The sequence below is a fragment of the Pteropus alecto genome, unplaced genomic scaffold (genome assembly GCF_000325575.1).
Source record: "Pteropus alecto unplaced genomic scaffold, ASM32557v1 scaffold8, whole genome shotgun sequence".
Lineage (NCBI taxonomy): Eukaryota > Metazoa > Chordata > Mammalia > Chiroptera > Pteropodidae > Pteropus > Pteropus alecto.
In genome coordinates this window covers 6,167,930-6,193,994 of record NW_006494609.1, presented here as the reverse complement: position 1 = coordinate 6,193,994, position 26,065 = coordinate 6,167,930, and the positions used below count along the sequence as shown (strand labels likewise).

The window sequence follows — 26,065 nt, the reverse complement described above, 5'->3', positions numbered from 1 at the left end:
GGAAAAATCATACATAGGTAAGCATGTTGTGTAAACCTGTAAATTCTACACAAATACTCAGTACAAAGCTCACTGAACATATATAGATAAACCAGGTAAGGAGGGTAGGACAAAAAAGAAGAATGTTTAGGAACTATTTAAGGAAGAGAATTTTCCCACCGGTGATCAGGTTTATGAAGGTGAGTCCTACAAGACTTGAAATGGAAATTTATGTTTGGAGAAAATTTCTGGAAAGTCTTATTTGCCAAGCTATAGAGATTTGAGGTGTTTAAACATAAACACAAAATTCAGGAAGAAAGGCTTACGTCAGCTAGCTCCTAGTGGGTGGATGTTAACCAGCATATAAGAGAGCAGGATATCATTGAATAGGAGAGAAAACGGTCAGAATTGAGGACCAAAGCCTAGATGGGCACAATAAGAAATGCACTGAGGGCATTGCTAAGGATATGGATCTGCAGTGGAACCAACGTGAATTTCCTTGGCCATAGGCAGCAGCTGAGAAATCCAGCAGAGAAACCTGCTCAGAATCCGGGTAGTGGGTGGCCAGATTGTGAGGCAAGGGCCGCAGAGTATCGGTGGAAATGTCGTTCCCATTGCTGACTAGGAACTCCAGATAAGATATAGAGGCAAGTGAACCTTTGAGACCATGGGGAGCAAAGGTAGAGTCGGGAGGTATAAGGCAGGAGAGAGGCAAAAACTTAGGAAGCAGTTAACAGCAAAGGAAATTCTCTTTGTGAGATGACCAGGATTTTGAGAAAGTCAGGTTATTAGAAAATCCATAACATGAAAATCGAAGTCACCAAGGATAACGCAAAGGATGGAGTGAGACAAAGGCTATGAGCAAGGAACTCTGGTTCAGAATGGTCTTCGCATCCCAAAGGTCAGCAGATGCTGGTGAGGAGGATGGGAGAAGAGTATAAAAGACACGTGGACCTTAAAAGGAGAGAGATATCATGGAATGATGACTGTGAGCTGTGCTCTGATTCCAGGAATAAAAAATTTAGGAAAAAATTTTCCTTCACTGAAGGGAACCGCAAGGGATGTTTTATCAGCAAAGTAAATTCAGAGTTTCAGTGAGACATAGATGTTGAAGCTATAACGGAATTTTTTCATTTTAGGGAAACACACATGAAACATCGGTATGCCCATGTGATGGCAATTATTTAATCATATGTGGTCTGCTTGGCATCAAATATTTGTCATCAGAAATAAACACTGTATAAGCATATTTCTACTCTACAAAGGCTCAAATGTAGATAAATCACACTTCTCTTTAATTAATAAACTGCATATAAAAAGAAAAATCATTCCTATGTGAGTACAATTTAAAATAAATTTAAATTTCCATCATCTAAATATTCCAACCAAGTTCTTAAAACCCTTGTTCTTAGGAACAGAAAGAGCCTAGAAGTACAAATCTTCGTAATTATTCTTAGAAGCACTGGATCTTAAGATGGCTGAGGTTTCTCTTTTGGATTCTATCTCTACCAATCCCCCTCCGACACATTAAGCAGTCACACTCATCACATTTGTTTTCCTCAAATACTGTCAGCTTCATAGGTTTCAAAGAGATAAGAGCATTGTGCTCCTTGGAACTGATTATCAAAATCACCATGATTAAGATTTTAGTATAATGCCCTAGTGGTCAGCAGCTGAGCCAATTACGGAGCCCTCCTGGTGACAGGTATGTGATAATGTCACTGGGACAAGGCTTCTCGTTCAGTTCCACTCCACTGGAGATCACTATGCAGCCATCTTCCCATGGCAGGCTATAATTAGCACATTAGGCTACTCGAATAATAAACCAGCAACTCCATAGTTCTCGATTTTATACTATCAAGAGGGAATAGGGAACAAGGGGTTGGTCATGGGTCTTCACTACTTAGCCTTATGTTCAAAGTTAAAGTACATATCAATATCAAACTTGGCTTGGCCTGGCCTGGCCTTAGATAGAGCCCCAGACTCAAAGAGTTTTAAAGTGTTTACCGAGGAGAGGTGCCTGTAAAATCATCTATTGTAGATAGTTCATAGTGGAAGCTAAATTAGGTTACATTTTACTACTGTAAATGAATGATTTAAAAATGAGTTGCTATCTAAGAAGTTATGTATTGAGACCTCTGGTAATAACAGAAGCTACAAAGTTGCAGTTTTGTTCCCTCAATGACAAGAATCAACGATTCACTGGCCAGTGACTTTTCTCTATTCCAGGAAAGAACCAAAAACAGGACAGGAGAGTCTGAAGTTACCAGGATGTCTCGGTGTGCTCTTGGGAGCCTGTGCAAGTACTGCCTTTAAAATCAGGTATTCACAGGAAAGCTAGTAGGTTCTCTGAAACCTATGCAGGTTTTTGGTTCAATTATATAGACCCATGATCAGGAATATGTTTACATTTAAAATTAGAATATACAGAACATCAGTGCTGTTTGAATAATCGAATCCCTGTAACCCTACCACCCACATCCTCCCAACACACAGTTAACATCTACTCCAGAGGAAACTATGGTCCACAACACAGGTCAACTGGGTCTCTAGGAAACAGGGTAGATACACACCAAAAGTGGTAATCAATTTACTCAAAATTCTACTTGTTTTATTTATTGGTGACATTTTTCTTTAACAGAGGGTTTACATTTTTAACTTAAGCTGCCACCTGGAACCTTAAAAAAAAACTCTTTCCTAAGTCCAATACTCTGCTTTATATCTGTCATTTCTAATTTCTGTTAACAACACTGGGGTTTCTGCAAGGTACATGTTGTGAGGTTTCGTTGAACTAATTGCCAAAGGCCATTAGTTAGGAAGGAAAGGAGCCAGGAGGATTTGAACCCACCTTTTACTCTCACGTCCATAAAAACCCCCTTTAGATGCTGAGCCATGCTTTCTCTCGGTTCTGAATATAAATGCAAAGAGATTCTGGAGAGAGATCAATGTGCACTAAAGAGGGCAGAGAAAACTCAAGGGCATGGGTGAGACTTGGGCTGGACCCTAAAAACTGCACAGGATCTGAAGAGCCAGGTCAAGGGGAAGGAAGCTATTCAGGGGGGCAGAAACCAGAGCAGCATGGGCACGAAGGCATGATGAGACAGAATATGCTAGTAACAATAAGAACACTAGTCTTATTAGAGGACAGAGTAATCTGTGACTATGAAAGGAAATGGGGTTCGCGAGACATTTTAAAAAGCAGAGTGCTGAAGACCATGAAAACCAAGAGTATGGTTTGGACTACGCCAAGGGAGGGGCCGCTGAAAGTTCATGAGCAGAGGGGCCTTAAGACGTAAAAGGTATTCTGGGAAGATTAATCCAGAACTAGTACACAGGACAGATTTCAGAAACAAAAGCAGAGAGGCCAAAAATAGGGAGCTCAAAGCCAAGGGAGGCAGCAGGGAGAATTTTTTTTTTAACACATCCAATGTTGCCCAGTTGATTTTCACCAACATGGCATCAGTAGTTAATGTGACATCCCTGCACTATGTCTGAAGAGTCTACCACCGAAACATTCCCTGTGACAAGATATGCAGCTTTAGGAAATATAGCCACAATCAAATATTACCTAGGAAACCAAATATAACTAAATGCAAAATGTTACCCCACACTGGGAAATAGCTGTGAGATTTGGTTATAGCTGTGTTTATTGTTCATTAAACTTTGTATAATAGGAAAATATGCTAAATTAATCCAAATGCAAATTAAATAAGTTCGATGTTGGAAATACATGTGGCGTGCTGTGGGGACTGGAAAACAGCCTCTACCAACATTGAGGGTTTGTTTGGCTAAACTCACTTGATTTGATACATTCTTTTCCATTTGCTCTGTTCTCAGAATTTTTTACGAGTCAGGGACAACAGACATGTGTGATGATATGTGTTTGGACTGCAGGCCCTTGTCCAAAGGCCCCCAGCTGCCAGGGCACTGATGTGCGCTTTAACTAGATGATACACTTGAATGCCAGCACGAGGGAGCCATATGGGAATTTTAGGTAGGGAGAGGAGAAAGAAAGATTATTCTTAAAGATAAATAAATCTCAGATGACATCCCCCTGCCTAAATCCTTTTTCAGACATAAAATTATACCCCGAATACTGAGTATTCAGATGGGCTATAGGGGCTTTCTGCCAAATATCCTCAAAGGCCGACACATTGTCTTTACAATTACAGAGACACGTAACTTGCCCCGCCCCCCCAAAAAAACAAGCTGACTGAAACGTAATCAAAAGTTCACACACGACTCTGTAAGACACAGAAACAAAGGTATTTGGAAAAAAAAAAATTTCAAAACTATTAGGAAAAATCATAAAAGAAATTATTTATTTATTGTATGTACATATGCACATATGCTTTTCTATATAAACATTTACTTAGTTTTATCCATGTAAGGATATCTGGGTAAAATTGCAAGTTGAGATTTAGTTGAAGGACGATTACAAAAAGCATCCAGTGAATTTACTAGGAAATGATGCCCAGAGTCAGAAGCTATTAGTTCCTATCAGCGCTGCCGAGAGTGGTTGCAAAGAGTTTACCGGTTTGGGCAGAATTCTCCTGCAGAGATATCAAACTTCCGTAACCCAGAGCGTACAGAAATCAAGAAGCCTTTGCGTTTTACATTCTTCACTATACGGTACGTCTAAGTTCTTCAATCATACAGTATTAGTTTCGGTCAGCCTAATACACAGCAGAAATGGATGAATGATGTTAAAAGCAGAAGAGTCCCAGTGTCTCGCTAGATCTCTAGAAGACTAGAGCATTAACAGAAATTTCATCATGTGAAACAAACCACAACATCTGTTTGGAAGTGGCTGCCACAGAAAAAAACTGGGCCCAAGAGGCTCCTTCCCCATATACATTATAAGGACTTTTCCCCTCCAACTACAATCTACTACAAAACCATTTTGTGTGTAGATGCATCTATGTACAACTGCTCAGAAACGGCAAGGCTTTCTGTGAGAAGGGATAAGGACAAGAGAGAAAAGAAACAAAAACATCTTGACATTTCCATTTTCATCTGAAGAAGAAAATTGTATATTGGGATGCTCATTATAATTCCTAGATGCCAAAAGCATTCTTTCTGGCAAGAAAACACCTAGTCCTGGTAGAAATGCTATTTATTTCATGAAAAGAATACTAGAATCTTTGCACAACTCAGACTTTGAAAATATGCAAGGCTCAGTCATTCATCTAACAAATATATTTTGAACATCTATTATATACTTGGCACCATGCATATTCTGAAACAAGGTCATATAAATAATTGGTAAGATTACACATGTTTTTTCTTCCTGCTCTGTGCTTTTATGCATTTTCCAGATTTTGAACAATGAGTGTAATTATTTAAAAAAAAAAAAAAAGTCTGTTACAAGTAAAAGCATCAACAATGCAAGGTCCCCTCATTTTTTGTAGACATGCATCAAAATAATAAGCGCACATCAGAGTCTGAAGATCAAAATAAGGGCAGTCAAGGACCAAAACACTCCCTGGCAGAGAAAGACCTCCACTTTCCTGAACTCTCCAAATTTTTGTTTGAAAACACTTCTTAATTTAATTTGACAGAGAGACATGAATCAGGTGGCAAAGATCCACAGAACATGGGTAGGTGAGAAAACAAACAATAATTTTAGGTAAAGAAAATAAGAACGGCTAGCTGCAAGAGCCAAATCAATCCCCACACCCACTGAGCTTAATCAAGTGTTATCAGAGAGATCAGGGAGAAAAAGCAATGCAGACTTCATGAAAGAAACTCAGACGAAGAAACACTTGATAGAAGCACATTTGCAGGTATTTAACTAGCTTGTGCAGCCTCTTTGACTGCAGAAGGCTCTTTGACTGCATCAGGACTATCGCTGGAGTTGAAGGGTCCTCTCTCACCATTTCCTCCCACAAAGAAACAGGTCCCAGAATATTCTACACTGCCAAGGCTGTTCTGGGACTGATGCGAAGATTCAAATCAACCCAAGGAGGTCGTGGCTTATGATGTGTCATGTTGTCATCGCTCCCACCCCCTGTCCCAGTCTCAAGGTGTAACGATGAAGACAGGCAAAAAGAAATGGGCTGATGGCCACTTCCAAACTAGATAAAGAAGTAGATATTGGATCTACAATTGACCTGAGACAACCAAGAAACGGATGATGAATGTGAAACAACAGCTTGCAAGACACTGGACATCAGGCAAAGAAGGATAGTGATTCCTAGAGGAAGAAAAAAAAAACAAAGTGAATCCTAACATCACTCCAGTGTACTGCCTTGGGAGAAATTTCTGTTCCGCAGAGCAGGGAGGGAGGCCCCATGGGGACTCCTTCAGATGAGGAGACAGAGCTGAGATTCAGGAGAGTAAGGCAGCTAGAATGCACAGTAGCATGGATGCATCTCAAAAACATTCCACAGAGCTAGAGAAAACAGAAACAGAAGATCACAGACTGTGCAATCCCATTTATATATACATGTGTATATATATGTATATATATATATATTCAAGAACAGACAAAACTCTTGTATGCTGATACAAAATCAAGCAGTGAGGACTAACTGAAGGGGCAGAAGGGAACTCGAGAAGATAGAGATGTCCTTTACCTTAACTGGTGTGTTAATGCCCCCCCCGCCCCCCCCCCCAAAAAATGTTCAGGAGAAAAACAAGGGAAGGAAACTAAATTATATTTATTAGCCCTATTTCACAAGGGAAGATAAAGTCATGTACATCTTTTGTGTCTTGCATGTAAATGTAAATAAATGTAGAGGAAAATAAATGTAGGAAATTACAAGTCTATATTGAAAAATACATTCAAATTGTACCTGTATGTGACTAACAAGGTAATATAAAATTATCTTCTGAGAACCAATAGGCTCTCAGTGGATTACTGCCATCACCATCAATAAGTAACTAGCCAAGCACACCAGAAATAAATGGGCTATAATTAAACATAAGCAATAAAAATGGTCTGCAAATACAGCGTGCTGAAGATGGCTGAAATAAAATTAGTGAAGCCACGGATTCCAACAACTCAATCATCCCTGGCATGCTACAGGATCCTGAATTGTGGAGACTATTTCTCCTTGAACCACAGGTCCAAGTGTCAATCGGGATTTGTAGAAATTAACATTTGACCTGTAAGTCCCAGTTCATTTTCATGGAGGGTTGTACAAAACAAAAGCTACAAGCAGTCTAGGCTCTTGCTGAAATGTTTGCTATTGCATGTGTATTATTATCAGTAGCAGAGCAGCTTTGGGGTACAAAATTGTCCTTCTTGCAATCAGAGGCATATATAAGCTAGAGTGACTCCCATAAGCAACAAGCTAAAATGCATCTGTAAACTGCTCTCAAGAGTACCAGCGCCTTTATCCTGGCTTTGAGAAGATTCTGGGTTTAAACGCCATCCCCTGACCTCCTTTCAGCTACACTGAATATCTGTGAACACAGAAAAAATAGAAAAAAGAAAAAAAGATCCAATGAAATAACTTCAGGTTTTACCGTTGGTACTGCCTGCTAGTGAATGATTCTTTTGTATCTGTCTTATCCTCTGCATCCAGGCTACTCCTCCCAGCCTCACTGACTCCTCTGGACCCCTGCTTCCTTGACCTAACAAACTTGCAAAATGGCATTTGTCTGATGAAACTTCTGCTCTGGTTACCCAGGCAGACTGGTCCTAAGGATGCCCTTACTGAAAATGAACGAAGTAAAAAGTGAAAAATATGTCTCCCTCCAATAAGAATGTAGACACTAGAAATTACAGTATAATTGATGCAATAAAAGTTGTAAAGCTTGTGGTTAATGAGAATTGAAATCCCTAAGTGTTGGGATGAATTTTCATTAAGAAGCTTTCCTTGAGGCATTAAGACATTGGCAGTCAAGAGCCCAGGCTTTTTGGTCAGACAAACATAGCTCTGAATCTTCGCCCCCAACCTAATAGTTTAATTACATTGAACAAACCGCTTGATGCCGCCGTGTCTCAGTTCTCTCATCTGTAAAACTGGGATCATAACAGTAGCTACTTTCTAGGGTTCTTTCGATCAGGGGTCTCCAACCCTATGGCCACAGACCATACCGGTCCATGGCCTCTTAGGAACTGGGCCACAGAGTAAGAGGTGAGCAGTGGGTGAGCCAGAGAAGCTTCATCTGTCTTTGCAGCCGCTCCCCAGCGCATGCATCACAGCCTCAGCTCCACCTCAGATCATCAGGCATTAGAGTCTCACAGGAGCACTGGTCCCCGGTGCATGACAAAATGACATAATGAATTCAGCACAGTGATTGGTACACAGTTAAGAGATTAAAAAATAAAAGGTAATTGTGTATGAGAGAGGTGTTCAAGGTAAAAACAGATCTGAAATTGAATAGATCAATTTCAAATAAAAACCATACAAAACTTAGCAAGGGGCTAGGAGAGAGCCACATGTCCTTTTGATGTCACACAGGGATATTGCTTAACATGTGCACCCAAGAAATATTTAATTCTACGGAAATGTACCTATGTTTGCCATTGATGTTTACTATTAATTTGGGGCCCAGACTGTGCAATGACTCACTAACCTGTAGATTTTTGTCTCGTAGAGCGACGGTAAAAACACCACCAACCCTTCAGGGCCTTTTGCCCTGTAGATGTTCACCAGTTTTATGTTAAATCAGAATTTGTATTTTAACATTTCTTTAAATGACTATAAATATCCTGCTTAAATTTTAGCATCACGTTTCCCTCGTTTAGGAGTTAAATAAATTTGGGACATAGTCATTCTGTATTTATATGACAGTTGTGTTTTTAACTTTATGAAAATTACATTTGTATATGACTCATGTTTTTAACTTTTTGAAAACTATATCGAAGAGCAGCCAATAGTTCTGTAGGAGCTATTATGTGCCATGTCCTAAACTTCACAACTATGTTCTCGATTTATAACATTCTTTTGAAATATCCACATTTTAGAGATACAGAGGAATTAACTAATTTGTCCAAGGTAACATAGCTATTAAGTAACAGAGTCAAGATTTCAATGCAGGCCATCCACTCCACATCCACTGTCTCATCCACTATGCTTTGTGGTGTGTACTGGAATTGCAATAAAGTTGAAAATGGAAATCAGATGATATAGGTCAATAGAGAATGAAAATATAAGTATTCGCAATATCTGAAGGTATGGGGGGCTATTCTTCTTCTAATTCTCGAATATCTAAATATATTCTAACTAAATGGCCTCATCTGAGTATTAAGACAAAAACATCTAAAGTATCCATAATTCTAGAATATAATAAAAGAACACTGAGCTTCCTTTTTCCCACCCTATATTCTTAAGTAATTTGGTTGTCTGTGAAGACTTGCCTACCTAGAATTTTAAGCACTCCAGTCTAGTATTTAATGCAGATGTTAAACTGTTATTATTTCTAATAATGTAAGTAGTAGCTAATCTAATAAGAATGTGAGCTTTCATATCAGAAAGACCTGGGTCCAAATCTTCGGCTTCTTCCTAACAATGTGACTTCAGTTTCCCCACTGCTAAAATGAGAACTGTAGTATAATATTTCTTAAGGGACTTTGGAATGATTAAAGGGATGACATCTTTATAAAAATCCTAGCAGAGTGTCAGCAATACAATAAGGACTTGGTAAGAGTCATAACATTATTAGTCATCATATAAATTATCAGTACTCCTATTTACCTATCACACTCCTTACACTACGCCAAAGATTCAAAAGGCTAAATGGCTACTTCAGTTTCTCAGTGTTAGAGTTAGGGTTGGCGCTGAAAGCAATTTGATTCCAAAGCCACTTAATGACTATGCTATCTTCTATAACTTAATGACTTATATACATTACAAACCAACCTTTTAAAAATTTGGATCATTACAAATAAATTTCCAAGATAAATGTCCACCAGTGGTTCAATGAAAAATCAAGATTTGGACCCTATTAAGCCCACATTCAGGACCCGACAATAGATTCAACGTGGGGGATTCTTTAGTAGAATGTACATTCTACTAAATGAGATTAAGAAATCTGATCATTTTTTTTTCCTTTGAAAAAATGTATATCATACGATGTTAAACAAAATAAAGCGCAGAATAAATTTTAAACAGAGTGTATTTTGAACCATACAAACGCTTAGAATAAAGACTGGAAGGAACGAGTCAGCACGTTAGCTGTCACTGTCATTTACCTGTCTGCTCACTGGAATGTTGCCTTTCCTTTCCAACCTTCTCTTGTATCATATTTGTTGAGGAAGTACTTACAAATTTTCCGAGACTCATTTGTTAGTGAAAAGTTTCCTAATAGCAAAAGCTCTTCTTGGGGGGTCTCAGTCCCAGAGACAGTGATGTCATTCCACTTTGACTCCTCACTAGATACTGCACATATTTCTACTGAAGCACTTTCATATGCGTCTTCCCCCATTAGACTGTAGTGTCTTCAAGAACAGGACTGTATCTTATTCATGATCATATCTTCAAATAAGAAATGTCCGGTGAATGAATGAATGGATAAATGACAAAGTATGTTCAAAGTAGCAAACGACTGCCTTAATAGTGAACTTCTCAAATATGGCCTATTTGTCAGAAAAACAAAGGTAGGAAATAAACACATAACTAAAAATATGGACATACTATAGTCTGATATCTTTGGAAATTACTGCTACACAAATATTATAAGTCCATAAAATAATACATGGACCTATACAAACCGAAGAGACAGTATGAGCACATACATGTCTGCCTCCTTGTTTGTACACTAAGTAATGCATATATTGCCTATCTTTTCTGAAGCCTGAATGGGAAATATGTTTTTAACAGATTTAATCAATATACCAACCTACATTAAAAAAAATAAACCCACACAATAAATCAAAAGCAAAAGGCCAATCAATAGCCAGCAGTGCAGTTTAACAGCCACTCCAGCAGAAAACTATCTGAAAAGGTGCTTCACACTCCACTGTCTGCACGATCCACAGCTACCTGCTATTGATTTGCTGCAAGCAAAGAACATCTATTACCACATGCCAGTGTGAACCCAGCAATTTCTCCAACAAGTAGCCCACAATGGATGACTAGCAACACAGCACAGGTAGCTGACTGCTGAGGGTGGGCTGAGTACCCACACTTATTCTCTTTTATTCACCCTACAAAGCCATTATAAACACCCAATTTCTAAATCCAGGAATGAGATATGTGTTAAGGACTCATCACACAAAGAGTGTTCCACATTTGCTTCTCCAGGGCACAGAAGCAATAACAAGATCCGAAAATTATATGCAACTCAAAACAGTTGTCATGAACATGCTAAAAGGGAACCATGATGGTGAAGACACATGTAAGGTGTTTTGAATGGCTGTTTTCAAAAAATCCCCCCAAATGACAACTTTTTTGAATTTGTGTGGGCACGCACGAGTGAGTTGGATTTTGTGCAACATCTTGCTGTGTCATGAAGTCAAGAGAGGAACTCAACAATAGTCTGCCAGTAGGGGTGGCACTGCCACACAGTATGGGAAAAGGATTATGGATTCTACCTGATGTTATAATGGCTACAACATATAGAAACTACCCAGATCTCAGTCCTGATTTAAAATGCTAATAAGAACCCAATATACAAAAAATGTATCCCATGAGAACCCTTATAAGTTTCCACTGATGTTCTTAAAATGCAACCCCAGTATTGTGTCATTAAGTTGGCATTCATGTAGTATTCACCTTCTGAGAAGTCAGCCCCCATTTTGAATTTTTCACAATAAAGATTTTCTTTTAAGAATGTTATGTGTGCCTCCTTCCATGGATCTTACTGGATCCTATATGAACTCAAAATTGTTTCCGAGATGACTCTGTCCATTGTAAACAGCCCTACAAGTCACCTAGAGGAAACTCTCCATGATTTTACCATAACATAAAATGGTAAAAAGTCATGTCATAAAACTAAGACAATTAATAAATCAATTATACTTTAGTTTCCAATCAGAATATTTTTGTTTCTGTCCAACACGAGGGAATCACTATTATATAAGGTAATCAGTCACAGAGATACATGTCACCTTCACAACCACTATGTCAGCTTTGCAGCTATCTTCCTAAGAATGAACCTGGAATTTATCCCACTGCCTCCATCAACCTACCATACTTTCGCAAAGAATAATAACTACAGTTGAAACCATTCTGGCTTGGTCTACTCATACTAAGTGAGATATAGTTCTTAAATGTAAATTCTACTCATGGCAGTCACATCAATGTGACAGCAACTCAAAATTGTCAAACAAATGCCAAATTTGGCAAACAGGCAAGAGAAAAAAACAAAGGTCATATATGAAAGAACCAATGCTAGAAAAAAGGAAGAAGATACTAAAATGCAAACATTTTTTAGAAACTTGCAAGTCATCCTCAGAAATAATTAGCTTTCCTACACATGATGAACAAAGAACTTTATTTTGGAAAATTTCATAGCCTAACTATTTCCCTATTGAACAATTTTCTATTCTTGGGTGTGTAATAATAAATTCAGATGTTTTCATTTCCAATAATTAAGGATCAATCTGCTGCCGTTAGAAACAGCTCATAGAAAATGAGAGATTCAAACCTTTCCCCTATGCTTCTAAAAAAATGTCTTTTGCCATTAGATTGAATTTCTAACCAATTCATGTGGTTTTATGAAAACATTTTAAGGAATTTATTTTTAGATATATACAACATTCTACAGAATATACTACCCCAAGAATTGAGTAAAGGCCAGATTTCCTTGATGGAACTCCACTTAAAATGTCATGCCCTATTTCTGTTATTTAGGTCAAAGGCAGGCCCCCTGTGGCATGCATGATACCAAAGCAATTGTTAATGGCCTCTGTGCTCTTTCATAGAAGACTCAAACCCGGCTCTTCTCTATATTCCTTCTCCCGCATCCTTCTTCTTCTTCCATTCACTTATGTTATCTTTTCTCCTTTCTTTGCAATTTCCCCCACTGCTTTTGCCAATAATAAACATGTGTCACCAGCCTTGTTCAATTCTGCTAGTGACGCTGAGGGTTAATGCTCACCTCCTCATGCAAGCTAAGCTACCCAGATGTTGCTAACATAGGAGCCACAGAAAATATCAGATTGGTAACTTCATTTTAAAGATGTTTGAAAGATGAAGTAGCAAATTACAACTCTAAGGGTCGAGGTCGACAAAGACAATAATGATCTATGATATAAAGCAGTAAGGCAGATTTTCTAGGTGGAAAAAAATGACTCTGATGCTAGTTCCAAAAGAGATGTTCCCTCACATACTTTAAATGTCAATCATTAGATAAAGAGACATCCATTGTAACAATTATTCCACCATTTTGATATATTTAGTTGGGTTGCATTAAAAGTTTACCCACAGCCTCATGAGATATATATATATCGCCAAAGTTATACCCTATAATCCTGTATATCTGAATTCTATATATTCCTCACACTCTGCAATTAAAATGCACTTGCTCCCATTTCCATACAGTCATCTAAATACAGAAGCCCTGGTCCACTCCCCAAGAGGGGACCAGACAAGCAGATTCTTTTAGAGATTTGGACTCAGAGGTCTTCTACAATCAAAAATTCAACTGCATTATTTACAGAATATAATCCAAAATATATTATCCTAAGCCTGGGTATCTCAGAAACATTTTGAAGGATATCTGAAACACTGAGAAGCTATTGCCACAAAAGAAAGCTGACCTTTCCCAATCCTCGTTCGCTTCATTATATATCAACAAATTGTTCAAGTCGGATAACATGATAGTCCTCACTCTGGACTGAGACACAATTCGCTCTTGACAAAATCAGAAACAATCATAGAAAGCTGAAAAGAATACTGGTTGATATTTAACAGAAAACACTGCCTTGCCTGGGCGGCAGAAAAAAACTTGTCAACGAGAGAAAAATACATACATACCTTCTGAAGACTGTGCACATTCACCGCTGTTAGAGTAACTTACCTTCTGCCTGTTCTGTGTGCAGTCCATTTTCTACTGGAAGTGGTGTGTATGTGTGATATGGAATAAACTTGTGAGAATAGAGAAGCGTTATGCCAACATTTAGGGGGAGAGGGAAGCCTTCCTATGGAATCCTATGCAGACAAATTGAAGGGAAAAGAAAGAGCATACAGCGTAATTCCCAAGCTACTCTGGATGAGTCCATAACTGCCTGTCTCAGAGAGGAAGGGTATTTCCAAATCATAAATATGGAAACAGGCCTTTCAGAAATACCAAATACTTGGAAAGAGCACTGTGATGCCAAAATCTTCTGCAGAGAGTGTGTCATTTGTGTTACGGATATAGAGGGACATGCTTACATTTAGATCAATGAGTATTAAAGGATTTTCTCTCTACATTGACAGGTCCCCCACCTGTTTCTCCTTGGTGTATCTTAATGACAGACCACATGAAGACAAAAAGCTACAAGAAAAATGAAAGACAGAACAAGAGACAACTACACACATGAAAAAGTTGAGCAATAAGAAATCAAGGAAAACCACACACACATAATAGAGATAGCATTGTAATTGGAACCTGCTCCCACATAGGCAAACTACAACATGGCTGTACTGTTAGCTCAGAAAACATCATGCATCTTTTTTATGAAACCAAGAGACCAACTAAGTTCAGATTGTAAAACAAACTCCTACAATAAAGGCTGCATTTAGAAAATTAGATGGTCAGCAGGACCGCGAAGTCAGGGCTTTTAAACAAATCTCTTTGCAGTAAGTATTCATAAATTTCAAATGTTTGTTCACCTTTAAAAGTGTCCACATTAGGAAAATAACATAAGAAAGAAGTGGAGAAACAGGTTATAGATTCCCACAGAATTAAAGTATGTCAACCATCAGTGCTAGAATCACCATCATGAAATCAGTCTTCTAGAACTAAATTGGCTGTGTGCCTGAAGCATCAGTAGTGGACAAAGACAACAAATGGCTCTTTTCCAATATGAACCAAATACACAGATATATACATAGAAACATACTCACAAAATAAACAGAATAACTCTCTCTATATATATACACACATATATACACATATATAATTGTATATACCAAATATGTATCAATAAATTTAGCCAGAGGAAATCTCTGCCTTACATTTGAAAGACCCCTGAGAATGCTTTAAACATTTCTAATTGGAAAACATAATGAGCTCTGAATATCTCCATCATTTGAAAGATCTAAAAAGTTCTCTAAATTCAGAATTTTTGAGAAAATAGCTACGTTCTTAAATAGCCTCTAAATTCTAGGCAATGTAAATGGGAATCTCAAAATTGTTATCCAGATGATTAAGTTAATTAAAAACTGAACTCCTCGGAACAAAAATATTGCCTGAATTGTTTTGTTTTTCTAATATAAAGAAAAAACACTGAGAATAAGCAAATGAGAAAACATCTAACATGGCTGAGCAAGAAATGTCCCTGATTTTCGCATAAGAGTACTAGTCCCTTGTTTTCCAAGTTTCTGGAGGAGAAAATTGCTCATGAATCTTTCAGAAGAGCCATCCTTTTACATAATGTCCCTTAAGGTTTCTCCAAACCTCTAAGCTCTTTGAAAAAATATAAATATGAAAAGGTTGTACTCACGATCATTGCACTGGTTTCCAGAATATGAGGTCATGGAACAGTCACAGGTGAATCCTTCCCACTGCTGCATGCAGACCCCCTGGTTGGCACACGAATCTTCCTGGCAAGTGGTACTTGGTCCTAGCAATGCATAAGAAGAGGGGAAGAGAAGAAAAAGTAGAGAGAGACGTGTTAAAAATTCATCAAATTCAAAGCAATCACTTGAATTTACTATTCTCATGCCCCAAAACATTCAAAGACACACCACCAAAAATGTCAACTCTATATCATGCAACAAGAATTCAGTATATACAAAAGACGACAGAAATACACACTTAGCCACAAACTGTCAACAGTTACACACAGAAGGGAGAGGGCTGAACACACTGTTCTCTTTTAGGCAGACTTTGTAGCATGGTCTTTCTAAATATGTAATGCTAAAGCAGAAAAACACATTCCCATAATTCTTATGAATTAAGATACAAAATTCCCTAAAGTCTACTTTATTACATTAAAAAGATGCTTGATAATAATGATGAGGAGGGGGAGATAGCAGCCACCATATACTGGTGATTTGTAGGTTAAAAGCACTGGGTGCTAAGCACTTTGTGTTATCTCTTTAAGCTCTCTGGTGACTCTAAGAGGTAGGTGCTTTTGATCGCCATTTCACAGATTAAAACATTGAGCTCAGAGAGGTAAAATAATTTAACCCAAGGTCATACATTTGGTAATTAAGGAATCCTGATGTCCAACTTCGGCAGACTAACTTTGGGACCCAAGCTCTTAACCACATCAGTAGTTCTCAAAGTATAGTCCTCAGGCCAGCATCGCCTGGGAAGTGGTTAGAAATGCAAATTCTTGAGCCCCATCCCAGACCTACTGAATTAGAGACATCGGTGTGGGGGAGGCAGAATCTGTGTTTTCACAAGCTTCCAGAAAATCGAGATGTCGCCTTACGTTTGAGAACCAGTGCCCTGCACCACACCGCTGCTTCGTTTTACACAGGTGCGCTCAGAGTGTGCGCACACCAGAGGATGCAAAAGAGATTTATTTGAAGTATCAACAGACAATATTAGAAGTTTTATTCTTCTTTTAAATTTCATTCTTTATTATTTCTATTTTTGTGTTCCTTTCATATGCAAGTAACTTAACTATAATGGCACATGTATATGATATATAAAGAAGTATACTTATTTGGGGGGCATTCTCAAAGTTTTTTGTGGATGTGAATGAGCGAGTGAGACTTTGACAATCTCTGTCATACAGATTGCTATTAAGATCTCTTTTGAGGTCATCTGGGGCCTCTCTTTAACCATTCTCATTTTTTCACTTCTATCTTCGGCCTTAACTTTGGGATTAATGATGAACCTACACCTTTGGAATTATCTGAGCTAATAGAAAATATTTTAACATTTAGGATAACTCCATGAATTTCCCAGAAAGCCTCAGCAAAGGAGGTGAGTCCTTTGACTCATCAAACGTATCAGTCAGGATCCGATGCAAAAACAAAACAAAACAAACAAAAAACCTTAAAAGTTAAAATATATCCACTGCATAAGTGTACATTTCACAAATTCCAAAGGAAGCCTGACACAGGCAAGGATACTGAAATGTAAGTGTGCAGAGTCTTAAGCATACATGTTCAGAAGAAATGCATGACTACAAAGGGTTCATCTTCTGGGTGGCAAGACATTTCGTATTTACTCATGAAGGGTGAAAGCAGTACAGTTCATCACGCCTAGTTCAAAGCTATTAGGATACGACATAAGAAAATTCAAGACAATTGCTAATGCTGGGGGAGCTGCACTGCTGCTGGGTTTCTGCAGCCCCTACATGTCATGTGGTTCCCCCATGTGGAGATGAAAGGAGGTACATGGCCACCTTCTCAATAGGTCTTAAATTTGAGCATTGTGTAATACAAGTTTCATTAACAATGGCAAATCAGAATAGATTCTTTCAAAGGATAAAAGCTTCTGAGAAGCCCACGGGGCTCCCTCACCAAACAGCTCTCACCAGACAATGGGCTAGTAATTCAATTGAACTCAGAATCAGAAACACATGGAAGGCTTTCCCTTGAAAGGCAGCAAAACAGCAAAAACTTTGGGAAATACAATAATTCTTTGTGTGTTGATTGAATCTGAAGACAGAGCTCTTTCCATACCTTCTCTCTCCCCTCTGACTGACCAAATTTTAACCATTTTCCAAGAACCAACTGAAATGCGTCCTCCGTATGAAACATTCCCTAATAACTTCAAACAATTCTCCCCCTTCTTAGTGGTCACTGTACTTATTTATCTGCATCATTAACTTTTGTATATAATATTCAGTTTAACACTTTATTACACATTGCAGTGTCCTCTGCTTATATAACTCTCTAATTATTTCATTATTTCACATTTCATGTTTTTTTTTTCCCTTGAGCAGTTTTTTTTTTTTTTTTGCTATTTATCCCCAAAAGATTGAATGCTGCTTGCTATTAGAAATCATGTAATATGATTTGCTTGTGTCCTTGCTGCACTAAGCGCACTGTGCCCGCCAGTTGCAGAGAAAGTGTTTCAGTAATTGTTGAGCTGATTTGATTGCAGCCGCCTGACTTGCCTCTGTCTCATACTTCCAAAACCTGAGTGTGGGAGAATGTCTGGGCTCTGTGAAGTGAGCAGTCTGGGCCATTTGTCAAAGATTGGTCAGGAATCATATACAGAGAGAATTGTAGGTTATTCCACAATTCCACAGAATTTGTTTTGCATGCATTAAGGGGAGAGTGCCATGCAGAATCAGGTAAACCCCGAACGCTGACTACACTGTAACCATCTAAACAAGAATGTTTTCAGTGAGGACCAGGGGGACTGGCATTGCCTTCTCATGCCTCCATCTACTCTACTCGCCCCCATCTACTCAGCCATCCTTTCCTCACAGTGTGGAGCTCAAATCAGCAGCACCTGCATCACCTGGGCGCTTTTAAGAACGGCAGACCTATGTGGACTGGGAGTGGGGCTCAAGAGCAGCTGTGACTGGTCCACGGGTAGTTCTGAGTTCTGCTCCCACTGCCCTCTCACTTCAAGCCCATCCCCACCGTCAAGGTCAGTTCCTCTTGCTTGACTCTCTTTCTGAAATGTCCTTCCTGAAGAGTTTCAAATAACTGGTTTATTCTTATTAAGTTTCAGCTCAAAATGGGCTTTCTTCACACTATCCTATTTAAGGAAGTCTCATCAGCCTTTTATCTACTCTCCGCCATGTCTCCCTGTTTAACTCACAATTACATGACCTATAAGTTATTTATTAAATTCTTTATTGTCTGTATCATCCTGCTGGAATATAAGCCCTTTGAGAGCAGAAGTCTTGTCTGTTTTGCTCACCTTTATGTCTCTAATTTCTGATAAACTATTTGGTATAAAGGTCTCAGAAAATATTATTGAATAAAAAAGAACAAAAGAACCAAAAAAATAAAGAAATAAAGTCATTTTGTGACTTAAAGCCAATGATTTCTCTAAAGATTTACCCATAGAATTTACCAATATCAGCTCATATAAACAATTTTCTATTTAGAACAAAGCCTTTTTTTTTTGGGGGCGGGTGGGGGGGGTTTTTTTTGGATAATTTAATTGACCACATTTCCTCCCCTGTTTTAACTATTAAACTCATACAACCTCACCAGATGCTGAGACAAGGACTCTTTTGTGTCTCCAATGCCGACAGACAGTATCAAAAACTGTGTTGAATGAAAGAGATTGGGCTAAACTCTAAACCACTTTCAAGATGATAATGTAAGTTCCTATTCTTACTTCAAACTATCTGAGTACATCCCGTCCTGAACAGACTATTTTATGTCAATGTGTCTATTTTTCATAGATAGCAGTGCCTCAAAAAAGATAGAAATTAAAGAAACAAACCAAAATGCCCTGAAAAAGTTTCATTCTAACTGCACATTTGTTGATACAAGATAATCTTGTACAAATAAGAGAATATAACCCTAACAAAACAAAGCACTTATATAGCACTTATGTGCCAGACATTGTACTAAGTTCATTTCAGATATTAATTTAATTAATCTTCATAAACACATGATTAAGCAACTATAATTAATATTATTAAAGAATTAGAAAAAAATAATTTTCCAATGAAATATATACAGAATTAAAATAAATTTTGACTGTTGATCAAGTCAAAAAGGCAAGGATTTCAGAAAAGCAAAATGAGTTACAGAAAAGTAAGGTGATTATTTGCAAGGTCCCACAGGCAAGTAGGAGAGTGAAGTTTCAAAATCAAGCTTGCTAACTCCATGGCTGATCCACCTAAACTCTATAGATGTGGGTAAGCCAGGGTGTGCGTGCGTATGTGTGTGTGTGTGTTGACACTGGTGAACAAGAGCAATTTAAATTAGGTATTTCTATCCTACAACTAAAGAAAGATGACATTTGAATGTAAGATGGTGTTTTTTTAAAAAAGAAAAACTTTCAAATGTCATTTCAATTTAAAATATAACTAAAATAAACAGAAAGATCTAGTTTCGTCCGATTATATGAACAAAAATCTGTATGCATATGTTTATAAACATAAGACACTCCTAAGACTTAAGAATAATAATTTTAACTAAAACATTCTTCCAAATCAACTTAAAATTCTAGACGTTCTTAGGTAACAAACCTTTGGGCTTACATATACAAAGAGTTTTATTATTATTATCATTATTAATATGTTAAAACTGCACCAAGTCTTTAGCAAATCTCTGTATAAGGATAGCATACACCACTTTTATTTTGATATGTGATCAATCTATATCCTTTTGAGAAAAAAAAATGGTGACTTTTCTTCGTATAGTAGGGAAACTGACAAGGCGACAGAAGTATGCATGAAAAGACAAAATAAGTTGTCAATGATGTTAGTGCTTCAGTTTCTAACTCCCAGTTCTGTTTTTAGTTTGTTGGAAAGCATCACATTGGGTCTTTTTTCTTCCTTTTTTTTTTTTAGATGATAATTCTGATGGCTGCCACAAATGTCCCATAATTCTGCTTGACTGAGGGATTGTTTTTGTCTCTAAGAACTGTCTCAGACAGTCATTTCATGCTTGTTACTGCTAAAATCCACCTTTGCAGTACATGCAAACTGATTCAGTGAACTCCTGTTCATGGTCTAGAAAATCAGAAGTTTACAGAGTATCTTTCTACTTGAAGGTCCTTAAGATAGAAGTGCTGCCTGAAGCACAGGAGACTTGGATCAGAGTATATTTTCTTTTTATCGCCCAAGTAGGACTTAACCAAATTTATGCCTAACATCCCAATTTAAAATCCATAAATATTACTAAACCAGCACCAGCTGGTCTTGGCCATATTAGGGAGCTGGATGTGGTGAGCAGGGGCACCTGGAAGTGACAGCTCTTCTGATTCCCCACGACCATTTCTACTAAAGGCTCGAGGCTGGTAGCCCAGTCGTAAGCACGAGGTGGGGCTGGTTTAACAATATTCATCATCTTTAATCTCAAAGCATGAGGTGTTTGTTAAAGGGTTTAGAATTTATGAGTAAAACCCAAATGTGAAACATTATCATCACAGAACTTGGTGCAACTGAAGTCTTTGCTGCCCCGTACAAAGCACAGCTGCCATAGGAAGGAGCCTTATGAGAGATGCCATGGATTAGCTAGAGAGACCTTATCTTCTACCTTCAACTTTTCTACTCCTGGTAAGTTTATAAACCTTTCAGCTTTTGGGAGATGGATTTGGTTAGTGGGGGCCCCTGGAAGTGATACATCTCTTCTGATTCCCAGTGTCCATTTATACTAAAGGCCCAAGGCCAGTAGCCCAGTTGTAAGCACCAGGTAGGGCTGTACTTAAGAATGAGAGAGCAGTACTTGGATAGGAAGGAGGAAAAAGAAAGAACAGTCAATGAAAGATGAACAAATATAGATATATGTATTTGTGTGTGTGTGTGTGTGTGTGTGTGTGTGTGTTAGAGAGAGAGAGAGAGAGCGAAAGAGAGAGAGAAAGAAAGAGAGAGAGAGAACCTTATCAGCTTCCTGAGTAATTTATAGTCTTTAATGCTAAAATATGAGAATTAAAGTGTTGAGGCTTCATGGAGCGTATTCATTAGGAATAGCCTAGGAATAGACATCAGGAATAGCTTACATACTCAGCTACACATACGTCTTGGTCCCATTAGCAAAGCTACTTCTGTGGCTCTCAGAAGTATTTCCACATTTTTAGTATTAGGGCCTCTTGGCTTTTCTGAAGCGAGTAATTTACAGACAACATAAGATGCATCACTTTTAACTGGCAAAAATCCAATTCACATCTGTTTAATTTTAAAATAAGAAAGCGATGATGCTTAAACGTGTCAAAGTATCCTTCTTCATAAAGACAAAGCCAGCTGAGGAGTAAATGCTCTAGTTCTTGTTTTAAAGAAGATTAAGCAAAGCCAGAGAACGGGGTCCTAAATATTATAAAATTTCATTGGCAGAAAGACCTAAGAGCAGCTGTGTTCTCAAGATCTTACTTCTCTGTCCTGGAGGCAAGGATCTACGCCTTGCTGATGCTCAGAAAAGCATCGAAAGGCTCTTATCAGGCATGCTCGGGTGCTTAAGGTTTTCTCTCTTCAAGTGAGAGGTCAGAAAAGTTACCTGGTTAGGATGATGAGTGAAAAAGACTGACAATAAAATCTAACATGTGAGGCAGTTTCAATAACACCCCAATTACTTCAGCCCTCTCATCGCACATTAGGTATAAAATAAGTCAAGATAAGCATGGAACCTGGGGGAAACCAAGATGCTCACTTGAGGACTTTACCTCCAATGGCCTCTGATTGGTCCTGTGCCAGGAAACATTTAACAACCAGAACTCCGGGGGTGGCGGGGGGGGGGGACCTAATCTCTAACATTTCTGTAACCTGATTTCCATGGAGTAAAATACTCCTACCATAGTCAAATTCAAACTAATACATGTTACACAATGTCAACCATCTTGCGAAATTTCTGAAAATTCCTCTGCTGGTGCCAGCACTGCCCTTAATGACCAATAAACTTCAAAGCATAATTAGACTTCGTGAGCTAAGCGATTTGCCTACATGATACTTCCACGACAACGGAGAGATAGGAGTCAGTGTCTGCTCGATGGAGTATTCGTATAGCTGAGAGAATGGCTGGCATCGTAAAGCCATCTTGTTCAATCCGCCCTATTTTCAGAAGATGCCTGAGTCACAGGTCAAATGATTAGATCATTCTTTCTTTTTAAAATCATGAACAGACCCTCAAAATCAATACTGCTTCAGAAAATGTAAACTGAAGCCTCATTTTTTGTGTTTCCTTCCTTTCTCGGCACTGATGTAGCAAACTGTTGGAGTAGTGGAGGGTGCTTTTAACAGAGAGAGAAAGAAAAGGGGTTTCAAGAGCCTGGCTCAACAAAAGACAGGTAATTTAAAATATTTCGCTTTAATCAAATTGTGCAAATATCAGGTCAAACTTAATGAAACAGTATTGATATGAAAACCATCTACTGTAAAGTCAGGTTGGAGGACACTCTCGATACCCTTTGTTCATCTATATACTGTTTCTGCTTTGCAAATAGGCAGATCCAGACTCACACCATATAGCACAACAAGGAAAAGATCCCAGGCTTTAAAATCCAGCTTTATCGCTTACTAGCAATGTGACCTTGGGCTAGCTACCTAAACTCTCTGAACCCGTTTCCTCACCTATATAATGGCGATTATAGAAACGGTTACTACCTCATGTGCTGTGAGGATTAAATGAGATAACACGTGCAGTGCCTGCAATGTCATCCGTGAGCTAACTAGTGATAATATCTACCAGACGAGGTTGTGGCCATAAAGGACATACAACGTGCCAAGTCTGTGACATGTGCCTACACTAAGTAGACCCTCAATAAAGAGCATTATCAATTCTGTTGGAAAGGAAAATCAAGTTCTCTCTACTCATTTTAGTTGGGTGTGTAGTCAGTCAGTAGTCCAGAAATAAGACCCATAAGTCATAACTATAAGAAACTAAGTCCTCTGTAAGAAACCTGTTATATAATGTTGGGACCATAGGCAGGAACCATTGTGGGAATTCTGTTTAATTCCTGTCTCTCTTATTAATTGCCATAGTGCAAACCATTTTTGAGGAACTGATTTCTATTAGGTCAAATGCTACATTTTACCACATAAAATACAATGGAGAATGTGATTCAGCCTTTAGCTTTGGAGAAAATGAAGTGGGGAAATATATTCCTCACAGTAAAGAAAGTTGGAGAATTAAAATCCCCTTTACCTACTAGACACGTTTGGCTGATATCAACTCTTATCTAAAATGCCTTGAAAGAATCTTCAGGTTTTCAAGGCTTCCAAACCCAACACATTTATTGACTTACTCAAGATAAGCAGCACTTGGAACCAGATCTAATCAATCTCTGTCTACCATCTGGGCAGAGGACAACATACATTTCTAGAGAAGAAGCCATTCAAGTCCAGAAATAAAACTTGCTAAGGGAAATTATAATGGAAAGTGTGGAGAGGATATTCTGATTAATGACCTAACCCAATAAAGAGCTTTTCTATTTTTTTCTCATCGTTTATGACTCATCTGCCTCGCTCCCAATAGATCAAATCTTATTTATTGTATACTTGGGTAGCTCCTTTCTCATACGGACCAGATTTGGGGGAATCTTTTCCTCTCCAGGAATACCTCTCTTGAAAATATAAAGGAATTAAAAAATTACTTCTGAAGAGTCCACAGATATTGTCATTCTATTCAAAGGATCCTAAGATTCAAGGATCTGCCCCTCTCAGCAATGTGACACTTGCTCAAGTGCCTCCATGAAGCTCCTACTCCCTCTCCTAGCCTGGAAGGATGTAAAATCTGACCTGGTCAGGGAAGTTCTTTCTTGAAATCTTTTGCCCTAATGTGTAAATGTATCTGCTAAGAAAAAGAGTAACATTGTGGGGATGGGAGAAAAAAACAAACAGGAGAAAAAGCTCATTTCTCTCTCACTCCTCAGAGGTTTCATCTGGGAGGGAAACTTGTTTACCTTCTTAGCCAGCTAAAGGAACAGGCCTCGGGTTCATGCCTCTCTCCTCTGTCTTAAAATGTGTTACTTCTCTCCTACGCTCTGCTTCTTGTTCCTGTCCTTTTCCTGCATTCTCCACCCCACTGTCAGCGTGATCTTCATAAAATGAAAGTCTGACCCAAGACTCTGTCCTCCTTGCAGCACCCTCAGGGTAAAGTCCAGCTGCTTCCATAAAAGGTCTGCAATCACCTGCTTCCATCCTGCCACTCCAGTTTCAGCTTCCATCACATTCCAATGTGCACCTTATTTTAGCCAAATTGAGGTTCTCATAGGTCCCCAAACTGGTCAAATTCTTGAATGTGGTTCTACCTCTCGTCCACTTAAAATATGTTGCCTTTCAGACTCAGCTCAAACTCTGCCTGAGAAAATCTCCCCTGGTTACCCACCGGGACCACCATCACCGCCCACAGTCCAGCAGGATTCCCAGCAGCTCTCACAGCACGCTCCATGTCCATGCCAGTGGAGCAGTTTGCACTCTGCATTGCAATTACTGGCCGATCTCCTACTGATTTAGTTGAAGTCAGAGATTGTATCTCATCTGTAACCTTAGTATCTAATACCTGGGAGTAGCTGAGCTCCTGTTAAATTGAACAACACAATCACTGGAGAAGTTAAATAAATTAATAAAATTTAAAAACAAACAAACAAACAAACAAAAAAACACTATGCCATCAACACAATGATAAGAGGAAGCAAGCTGTTGACTTGTCCAGGCTCATTATGCCACTTCCTAGACCCCAGTGTTCTATTTTCTTCTGAATAGAATCTGCCTTTACATTTCCGATTGTCTCATTTCTTTGTCACATGTTTATACTTCCTTTCACACTTAATGGTAATTAGTGCTATCTGTGCCCACAGGTTGCAGCTGAAGAAGCCAGCATGAGTAAATGGCCCATACTCCAATGTCAGAAAAATGAAAAGTAAAGACCAAAAGTTCTTATGCCATAATATGGAGAGTGAGATGACCCAAAATAATTACAAAGAATAACAGCTCCTGCCACAAAGAGATTATCCAGTCGTTCTAAGACTGGAAGAGAGTGTGGGTCAATGAAGTAATAACACAAAAGACATTCTGATGACTAGACTGCTTCTAAAATAGGAAAGTAAAGATAACTCAAACTATTAGGCCCCAAATCTATATCTGCACTTTGATCAACAATTTTCAATAGGCGTAGAAATCAACCACTTCTGTTTATGATTCCTATAGACATTTTTCCTTTGAATGGTAACTTTAAGATCATTTTGCTACAGATAGAGTCCCTGTGCTAGGTCCTGGGGATTCAAAATCCACAGTTCTTACCATGAAGAATGGCTATGTCTACACAGAGATTCAGTTGTCCGGTTTTCTCTAATAAATCTGTTAATTGTCTCCAAGTGTAGATTGACTCCTGCCCCAATCTCTCTCCTCTCTGTTTACAGGTGACACATAGAAGACCCATTTTCACAATTGAACAGAATGTTTAAAAATCAACACCCTCAGTATTACTGAAAGGGCCACACATACTTTAAA

The 26,065-nt window shown here is 38.5% G+C and overlaps 1 protein-coding gene across 3 annotated transcripts in view; it reads right to left on the bottom strand.

Annotated features, from left to right (window-relative positions):
- Positions 1 to 26,065, bottom strand: part of NRXN3 (neurexin 3) — a 1,437,186-nt gene that overhangs the window by 715,252 nt on the left and 695,869 nt on the right. For all 3 annotated transcript variants that reach the window (XR_003044103.1, XM_025042053.1, XM_006925492.1), the window contains one exon: positions 15,527 to 15,646. Coding sequence is in view for 2 of the 3 variants with exons in the window: in XM_025042053.1 (XP_024897821.1) it covers positions 15,527 to 15,646 (120 nt within the window). In the remaining variant the exon portion in view is untranslated. The remainder of the gene's footprint in view (positions 1 to 15,526; positions 15,647 to 26,065) is intronic.